Below are 9,682 nucleotides of genomic sequence, written 5' to 3'. Positions count from 1 at the left end.
TTTGTGACGATCCAACGGTCGGATCATCAATTCATATAAGGACTCCCTTTTTTTTTTCTTTTTTTTCTTTTTTTTTCTTCTTCTTCTTCTCCTCGCGAAAACCTGCATTTTGCATGTCAAAACGTATGACTTCCAGAGCTCATTTCAAGCTCGATTCTCAACCAACATCTGTGATTCAAAAACCTAAGTAAAGTTAGGAGTGCATGGAATAGATCTATACCCACTTGGGGTCATGTCATGGACAGAGCTCACTGGAAAAGTGGTCTAAATGTGGACAAATGGCCAAGGGTCCAAGATTTCTAGAAAACTGGAATTTCTTCCCAACTTCCCTAGCTAGTTTCTAGTTTGATACTTAACCAAACTTGATTATTCAAAAGCCATAATGAAGCTAGAAATGTAGAGAAGAGAGTCATACCTTAGGAAGGCCAACGGAGATCGAAGTTAGCTGGAAATTTAGTTTGAAAATGCCCAAATGGCCACGGGTCTTGTTTTCCAGAAATCTAGAAAAAAATTCCCAAGTTGCTTCCTACATTAGTTCATCATCAAGTCACCATTTAAAGTTTACCAACACTAAAAAGACTTCGAAACGTGAAGAATTTGAGGGTTTCAAGACTTACCATGGTTGCATAGTGTTGTGCACAGAGAATAGAGCGAAAAGGTCCCTTAGCATTTCCCTTGAAAATAAACATTTAGTCATCAGTTCATCATCATCGACGTCACCAGTACCAACCTTCGAATCCATAACCTTGAGGAATCATTGCCAGTGCAATTAACCACTAGGGTAAGAAGAAAGCCAGTGGTGGTGTTTTGGGTTAAACGGGCAGAAAAGAAGAGTTGACAGAGATGAGAGACGAGAGACGAGAGAGTTCTCAAGGGGGAGATCACGGAAAGGGAAACAAAAAGGCACCAGAAATGGGGTGCCACGTGTCAATCGTGATGTCCAAAGTGGAGAAATATCTCCATTTGTGAACTTACCAAAATACCCCTACATTTCAAATTCCATAATATCCCCGTTTTAGCTCCAAACTCAAATCCACTTATGCCCACGCGTTCGTATCGTCGAGTACTACCCAATTACACTAAAAGAATAAGTTATACGCTTCTCTAGACGATGATTAACGAAAGTCAAAGTCCTTGCCTCTAAGGGCATTTTCGTCAATTCCTTCAATTAAATAAATAAAAAACATAATTTCAGGGACGGGTTGTCACATACAAAATAAAATACCTACATAACAAAGGAATGCTATTTGATTCAAAATTAATTTACTTACAAAATAAAGCAAGGTTATTTGATTCGAAGTTAATTTACCTATTATTTGTACATATCTTATAATAATAAAATGTGTCAAATATATGTAATAATATATGAACAATAAGTTACCTACAAAAATAAAAGAAAGTTATTTGATTCATTATTAATTTACCTACAAAATGTATATTATTTGCTAATCATAAATTTACATATAGGTAAGACGTATGGTAGTACATATTGGTAAATTACATATATATATATAGACACACACATATATATGTTAGGGGCAATAGTATGTGCAATAATTATTTGTTCATTATAATTAAGGTGAGTAATAACAGTTATTGATTTGATTTGAATATTGTGGCACAAGTTGTTAATATTTTGTAATAATAGATCAATTACTTTTTTACTTGGCAATCTTTTTCAAATTTGGGTTTTAATTGGATGTGTAGAATTAGGTGGATTTTTATTTAGGGAATAAGAGTTGCAAGAGTTTATATCTAAAGAATTAGTTTTCGAGACCTAGACTAATGAATGTGACGACTTCTGCTTCCAACTATGGTAGTATCTTCACTTATGGATAAATTTTCCCTATTTTTAGGGTAGATTGTGGATTTTGGTATAAAGTCAACTTAAAACGATGTCTCGAATCAAGGGTTAAAGGTAATTCAAGCTAATTAGTTGGACATCAGATGGAAAAGTGTTGAACTCATCGAGTTCCTGGGAGGAACTTAGCTCTAGTTCTGATCTTGCAAGTTGTGAGGATTAAAGTAACATGATGGTGTATGGTCTAGTGGTATTTCTCTTTACTTGTAAGTGAGAAATATTAAGTTCGATTCTCACCAAAGGTAAATTTGAACTATATTATCGTCTGTTCATTGTGAGGTTAAGCCCACCCTCCTCTCCCCTAGTGTAATAATATCGTTTGTTCAAAAAAAAAAAAAAAAATTATACCCCTAATGTATTTTTTTATTTTTTTGGATTGTATTCTTGAAAAAAGGAAGAAATATCATTTAGGGCTCCCAATTAGACATGTTAATAAATTAGGTTTTGATCTGGTCCGGTAATAGGAATATATTCGAATATGTAAGGCTAATTCGATTCGAAAATAATTACTATAACACATGATCTTATACAAATTCAATTTTATTTTTGTATTAGATATCGATGAAGGGTGATCTGGTATTTTTCATTTGAGACCAGCTGGTTCGTTTACATATTTATTTCTATATTTGGAAAACGAAACAAATTTTTGAAAACGTTCCCAACCATACCTTAATTTTCCTATTTTATTTATGTTAGTATTATTAAGAGTTTTCAAAACTAATTAAGTACTTTAATTGGGTCTGAAAGCCGAAGCCCACAGCCTTTTTCATGTTATATACGACCAACTCAAAACCGCAACTACAAGCTTTCGCAACACAGGACCAGTTTGAAATCGTAACTGTAAGCTTTCTTCTGCTTATATTACTCCCCCCCAACTCCCTTCCCTCCTCGACCCCTCTCTCTCCTCTCTCTCTCTCTCTCTCTCTCTTGATTTCAAATTTTCAAGATCTAGACTTAGGTTTTGTGTCGAAGTCCTAAAAGGCTCCACGAAAGGCAAAGCTCGCGACTTTCGGACATTCTTCACGAACGTTAGCCCCTGCACTTTGCTTTCTTTTTCTAGGGTTGTTGGTATTCTTGGCCATTTTTGCACATGGACTATGATGTCTCCGAAATCAGTGGTGAGAAAAGTTCGAACCTTTACCGTTTTCTCTAATCTGGGTCATGTTCTTAACGGATTTCGGGTAGTGGGTTAGGGTTTAATTTGGATAATTTGTACAATTGGGTTTCGTTCGGGCCCTGCGGAATGCGGAGTGGGTTTTTCTGCAAATTAGGGTTTTGGGGGTTATTGGGTTTTGTTCGAATTGGGGAGGTTGAGGTTATAATTGTGTGATTTTGTTGGTGTTCGTCTCTGGGTTTTGCTTTTGGGAATTTGGGTTTTGGCAATGCATGGAATTAGGGTTTTTGATAGGTTTCTTTTGCTCTCTATGTGTGAAATACTTAGGGGTTTGGAATTCTTGCGTATTGTAATAGTTACTGTAAAACATTTTCTGCTATCTGTTTGTAAAGGGGGTTACAGATTACTTAGGCTTGCCAACTCAAAGTGACTCGTAAGTACATTTGTTGTGACTCCTTTCATTTTTTCCCAAATATAATGATCATTATGGATTCTGGATAGAGTGGAAGGAACTGAAGATGGGATAAGGAATGAATTTTACTATATTCACAGATTGATAATATAATAATTGTAATTTGTACGCGTAAATATGTGTGTACGTAAGATGCATGGATATCAACGATGCAAGTGTTATTAAATTGCCATACTGCTTTTGTTTTCTTTATGGATTACTTGAAACAATTGTTTGTTGCCTTTGTCATCTAATAGTTATCCTCTCTTCTGAGGTAAAGTTACGGGTGACAGATTTCTTGTACATCTCTATACCTTTATATGGAATAACTGCAGGCACTGATGATGATCTTCCTCCATCTCATCAAAACAGAATTCCTCGAGGGGGTAAAGTCTCAGGAAACGAAAGATCTGCTGTAGGTTCTATCTCATTTTCTAGGATGTATACAGACATGGAGGCTGAAATTCATCACCTTGAGCAAGAAGCATACTGTGCAGTCCTAAGGGCCTTTAAAGCGCAGTCTAATGCGATTACTTGGGTATTTATGGTTGCATGTCACTGTGCTTGTTATCTTGAATCCTTGATATTGTTTGTGAATATTTGTCATGGGTGTGTACGTCAGGAGAAGGAAGGTTTGATTACTGAACTTAGGAAAGAACTGAGAGTATCGGATGATGAACACAGAGAGCTTCTGACCAGGGTTAATTCTGAGGACATCATCGATAAGATAAGGTAAGTCTCTTGAAAGTTGAAAAAGATGTAGCAAAGTGACTCATATATTGCCTAGGAGTTAAGTTTTATACTTTTTAATCGTCACATGTTTGTATCAGAGTGTGGAGAGACAAAGGTGGTCATCAAGCTGCTAGGCTTACTTCATCTCAGAATGTAAATGTATTTGAACTTTTATCTAGTCCTACTATTTCAGCGTCCCGAAAGAAACAGAAAACATCACAATCGGTAACTTCTTAAGCATTCCGTCTCCCAATGCTGGCTTTAACGTAGCACTTGTTTTGCAGCCTTTGTGTTTAAAAGTAATTTAAGGAGCTCATTGGAGCCATGAGGAAAGTCAATTATAAACTTAAAGTAATCATCATGGTCATGTGAAGAAAAACAGTTAATTCACCTTAGTTTTGTGTGTTATTCTTAGCATGGTCAGCCATTCCCTGGTTTATCCTCAATGAAGTCCATGAAATACCCTTCAACAGGACCTGTTGGAAGTAGACAATTCACCCGCAGTTCTTCTGGTCCCTTTGTTGAAGCGGCTGAAGCAGAAACATCTGATTCATTAGTTGGAAGGAAAGTGTGGACAAGGTGGCCTGAAGACAACAGCTTCTATGAAGCCGTTATCACTTACTACAACCCGGCAGAGGTAGGTTTGAAGTCTCTATAAGATGTTTCTGATTCAGTCCTTCTGTAACAACATTAGTTGTTTTGAAGTTGTAAGTTTAGTTTCTGGTAACATGCACATGTCAGAGTGAAAGAAGCATAGATGAAAGTTCGCCGAGTTAATAGGTATTATTAGTGGTATACTTCCAGTTTGTTGTTTTATTTTTTAATTCATCTTCGATGGGGTTGTGCTCCTACTAAATTTGATATGATAGAAGCTAGAAACTCTCTTAAATTGCATAAGTGAACACTACCTTGTAATACCAATATGGAGAGTTGTTTCGTATGTTATAGGTTCAGTTGACTCTAAATTAAAAACGAATACTGTAGACATTTTTTCTAATTAAAAGTTGATGACTTCTAGTCTGAATCGCCTCGTCAGTGTCAGATCTTAAGATTGTTTTGCCTCCTTTTTAAAAACATGCAATAGTCTTGCAACATATTTGGAATAATTGAACCAAAGTAGTTGTCAATGGTACAGGACGTTGGTGTAAATTTAACATTAAAGATACATCCACTTGACATGTTTTCGTGCTCTTAGCTGACGTTTAAATGACCCTTGTTTTGATAGTCTATCATGTGTCAGATTCTTCAAACATTCAAATAAACTTGTATTTTTTACAGGGTCGACACGCTTTGGTCTATGACATACATACACCAAATGAGACATGGGAATGGGTTGATCTTAAAGAGGTGAGTCTATAAGTTCTATGTGATGTGTGCATCTATTCCACTGTGACATTAACCTGCTAATATTCCTGTAGCTATTTGTCAAACCTAATCATTAACCGAAAAGTAGGAACCACAAGGAGAATGCATGAGAGATATAGATTTAGAGCATTTATTTCTTCTGCTAACCTTTTTAATAATAAGCAGATGTGTACATCTTATACCAGCATCTTAGCCCATATTACATAAACGACCTATATAATTGTAGCCCTCCAGTATAATTAAAAACTGCTCACTGGCTTTTATTGACCATTTATTCTTGGCATATATACGTTTTCCACATTGCTGGTTTTAATCATATTCTTCTATATTGTTTATGGTAATCGACAAAGTTCTATCCCGAGAAATCAAGACTTCATGATTTATTTTTAAAAAGGGGAATGGGATTCCATTGACTCGTTACTGATTACAGATCTCTCCTGAGGATATCTGTTGGGAAGATCCGGGCCCATCAGGACGCAGGGCTAAAAAATCTACAAGCCATACTACAAGAAAGCGGGGACCCACAAAGTCTCAATCAAAGAAAGAACTTACATCGCAAAATGGTATAGGGAAGGCGCCAGATGATTTAGAATTATTAAATACTGATACCCTGGTGAAGGAGGTATGTATGATGAACTTTACTAGGTGTTGAGCCCACCCTATCTGAAATTATGTTCGTTATTTTTATTTCACTGCTTTGAATTTTACTAGGTGGAGAGAGTTTTCAATGCAAGCGAGCCAGATCCTTTTGAGCTCGAAAAAGCAAGGAAAATTCTGAAAGTAAGATTAATTCCTTTACTTTCTCTCCCGTTTCTCCTAATCCAAGTTAAAATTCCAATTTGACGCTTATATGTATCAAATGCAGGATCACGAACAGGCCCTTGTTGATGCCATTCAAAGGCTGGCATATGCATCGGATGGTGAAAGTGGTAATAGATATATGTGTACATAATTATCATTGATCACTCTGTTTTTCTTCTCTTTTGAGCTCAAAATAAGTTAAACGGCCAATTGTTGTACCGTCTAGAGTTTCCGGTATGCAAGTTAGTTTTTAACAGCAGATTGGAGTTGCTCATTAGTAGTGTTTGCAATACTGCGCCTTTGTTAGGCCTTGTAATCTTGTAGTTGATTAAAATGAACCTAACAGTACAAAATGACTCGTAAGTAAAATGTATCCATAAACATGGGTGGATTACTCGGCTTTTAATTATACTAGATGCAAACAGACGTTATGACCGTGATTTGTGATTAATATGTTTGAATTCTGCTTATTCTTTGTAATTTTTCTTCAAAGCAGATAGAGAGCACACATTTCTGCACAGTCGATCAATGGATGGATAGCAGTGGGAACAAGTATCGTTGTTGAAAGCATCAGAGTATTGACAGAGTCCACAACGGGATGATCTTTGGCAGGTACCCTTCGGAGGTAGCAGGAATACAGGTCGTGATCGAATTTATTAGGCACGTCCAAATGTGAAAACATCTCGATTTAGTGTTTCAGATACGGCAAGAAGTTGAGGAGGTACCGTTTCTTTCAGAACCTGTCAGATTGTTGCTCAAATGTAAAGTTGATTATAGCAAATGACATCAAGAACTTGTCCTGATTCATTCCCTCCTGTATGAAGCTGGAGATTTACAGCTTACGGTGTTGATCTCTTGTAGCATGTTTAAACTGCGTACATAAATCCTGCGAAGAAAGCAAACAAATTCGCATTCGTGGCAAAATACCACTTCTTCGAGTAAAAATTCCTTCTGGTTTCCCTTGATATGGTGATGATTAAATTGATAAACACCTGAACACGAAGCGGGGTTTACTACACCAGGTAGAGCCAGAGATGAGAGCACCCTGCACAAACAAATATTTAAGTTCATCGTTGTTGAAAGGATGAGCTCTAATTACTGTTGAAATCCAGGCTGAGGTTTTTCATGCATCGACGAACATGTCAAAAGAAAACACAAACAGTAACATTTGTCAGAAGAAAACACAAACCGTAACATATTTTGTGATTACATCGACATTCAAATCGTAGGAACTATACCCTTGCAAAGCTTAACAAATTTCCATATATAAATGGATCTTGATGCAAGAAGGATGCTAGAAACATGGCTATTCTACTCTCAAAAGCAAAAGTAAATTTGGATGTACAGAGTAAGTTGAGTACACCGACTATAAAAGAAACGATTGTTCTACTACTGTCGAAGTACTACCGATGAACTAAGTACGGTTTCATGAATAACTTGTATAAACAAAGTATTCAATACAAATGTCCAAACTACCTTAGAGAATCATACACCATCAGCAAACTGGATCCCAAAGGCACAAGTTGAAAGAGAGCTAGCAGAAAGTCGAAAGACCAAACCAGGTCTGCATCAGGCAGCTAAACTTGTCTCCAATTTGCAACCAAAATCTAATAAAATGGTTTAACTAACTATCAAAGGTCCTGTGAAACAACAGAATGTCCTGTGCACAAATTTTTTTTTGAATTTTCTACTTCATACCAAAAGATTAAAACGATCAACACAACGATTGCTCTCTACATGTTCCCAAAACTGATCAATCGGAGGAAAAGACATGAACTTACACTAATCACAGTGTCTACGAATCAAATCAATCTCAAAATGCACTCTACAACAGAAACTGTCAAATTATGAGAGACACGGGCCAAAGGCTCACTTCTAACAACACTGATATCGTCCCCAACTTAGTAATTACCACCTGCACAATCCATCAAGTGTGGAGTTTTATCACAAAATGTCTCGGTATTAGTTGGAGTGAGGTTAGAATATTTAGACTCTTCTTTCCTCGAAGATACAATCGATGTGAAATAAACAGAATCAACCCTCCTAGTGTATATTCTTCTACGCCAAAAACACTTCCAAATAACATAACTCAACCAAACGCTGCGGATTACTAGTCTCATTCCTTCTTGTGTAAATGTCTTTGAAATAAATCAACAATTCAACATACACCAGCATACTACATATCCTACAAGATAGCTCAAATGAGATCTTGTTCTTTCGGGACTCCGGGGTTTATAAGCATAAGACCCAACACCAGAAATCTATAATCTACCTCATTAGCATCTTAATCCAGACCTTAACAAGATCATAAACATCTCTATAATTCAAGCAGCTCCAGTTAAAAATCAAAACTTGATTAATAATATCGACATCTAAAGCATCAATTGCACATATAAACAAACGGATCATCCACAAAACCCCAAAGACAAAGGAAAAACAGGAGGACCCCAAAATGCAAAGAAATATTAATCAACAAAAATGGCAAACAAAAAAGCACACCTGCAGAAGAAGACACGAAAACGCAAACGAAATCTGATTCTGCAGATGAATTATATGAGACCCTTTCAGTTGCTGCGAATCTGCCGGCGTTTCTGGTATCAAAGGCGACGGCTTTGAAGCCCCCATTTGAGCAGAAGGTTGGATATCTGGTTTTGGGATTCTTTGGGTTGATTTTGAAAGGTCATATGGAATTCCTCCACCTCAATTGTCATGAAAAGAGTGTGTTTGTAACTGGCAAATGATGAGAGAGAGAGAGAGAGAGAGAGAGAGAGAGAGAGAGAGAAGGGGATGGGATTGGGGGATGACTTTGTTATGAAGGGATGATATCCACAACCACCATTGTTTGAAGGATTTTTGAGTTGAATTTGCATAATTGCATTTGACATTTTTGACAAGAATACCTGGAATAAAAGGGTACCCCTTGAGGGAAGGAAATCAAAAGGAAAGAATGAGGTCAAGGTCCCCCATTAGACTCTGGCTTTTATTATTATTATTTTCTTTCCTTTTCTTGTTTAGAAGAAATAAAGGAAAACATGGAGATTTTAATCAAAGCTTAACTGACAATTTCTAAATTATGGCTTGGACAAGTCATTCATCTACATACACGATGACAACATGACATCATTTCATTATATAAAACGTCATAATCAAAATCGTTCATTTTATTTATCATCGTCTAAATAGTACACTTAAAAGTTATTCTCTTTTGACAAAAAAATATATATAAAAACTCATTCAATGAAGACTGTTTAGCCATCTATACGTGTGGAACAAGTCGACGATTATGATAAAGAAATGAACAGTTTCAATTTTAACGCTTAATGACACATTACATGGAAAAAGTTGTTTTAACACCGAA

The 9,682-nt window shown here is 36.4% G+C and overlaps 1 protein-coding gene across 4 annotated transcripts; it reads left to right on the top strand.

Moving 5' to 3' along the window:
* The first annotated feature begins 2,656 nt into the window (after window positions 1-2,656).
* LOC126600783 (protein EMSY-LIKE 1-like) lies at window positions 2,657-7,248 on the top strand. 4 transcript variants are annotated; one of them, XM_050267434.1, is made up of 10 exons: window positions 2,657-2,979; window positions 3,762-3,964; window positions 4,049-4,158; window positions 4,257-4,311; window positions 4,574-4,795; window positions 5,437-5,505; window positions 5,954-6,145; window positions 6,235-6,303; window positions 6,389-6,452; window positions 6,818-7,248. In XM_050267434.1, exons 1-10 carry the CDS (start codon window positions 2,952-2,954, stop codon window positions 6,862-6,864), a joined length of 1,059 nt encoding a protein of 352 aa, XP_050123391.1. In that variant the 5' UTR covers window positions 2,657-2,951; the 3' UTR covers window positions 6,865-7,248. The 4 variants fall into 4 exon arrangements, with proteins under 4 accessions (XP_050123391.1, XP_050123392.1, XP_050123389.1 ...); XM_050267435.1 differs by having other exon boundaries at window positions 2,658-2,979; window positions 3,799-3,964; window positions 4,257-4,383; XM_050267432.1 differs by having other exon boundaries at window positions 2,658-2,979; window positions 4,257-4,383.
* The last annotated feature ends 2,434 nt before the right edge of the window (window positions 7,249-9,682 follow it).

This window comes from Malus sylvestris, chromosome 14 (assembly GCF_916048215.2).
Source record: "Malus sylvestris chromosome 14, drMalSylv7.2, whole genome shotgun sequence".
In the NCBI taxonomy this organism is placed as follows: Eukaryota; Viridiplantae; Streptophyta; class Magnoliopsida; order Rosales; family Rosaceae; genus Malus; species Malus sylvestris.
This window is presented reverse-complemented; position numbering and strand designations above follow the sequence as displayed.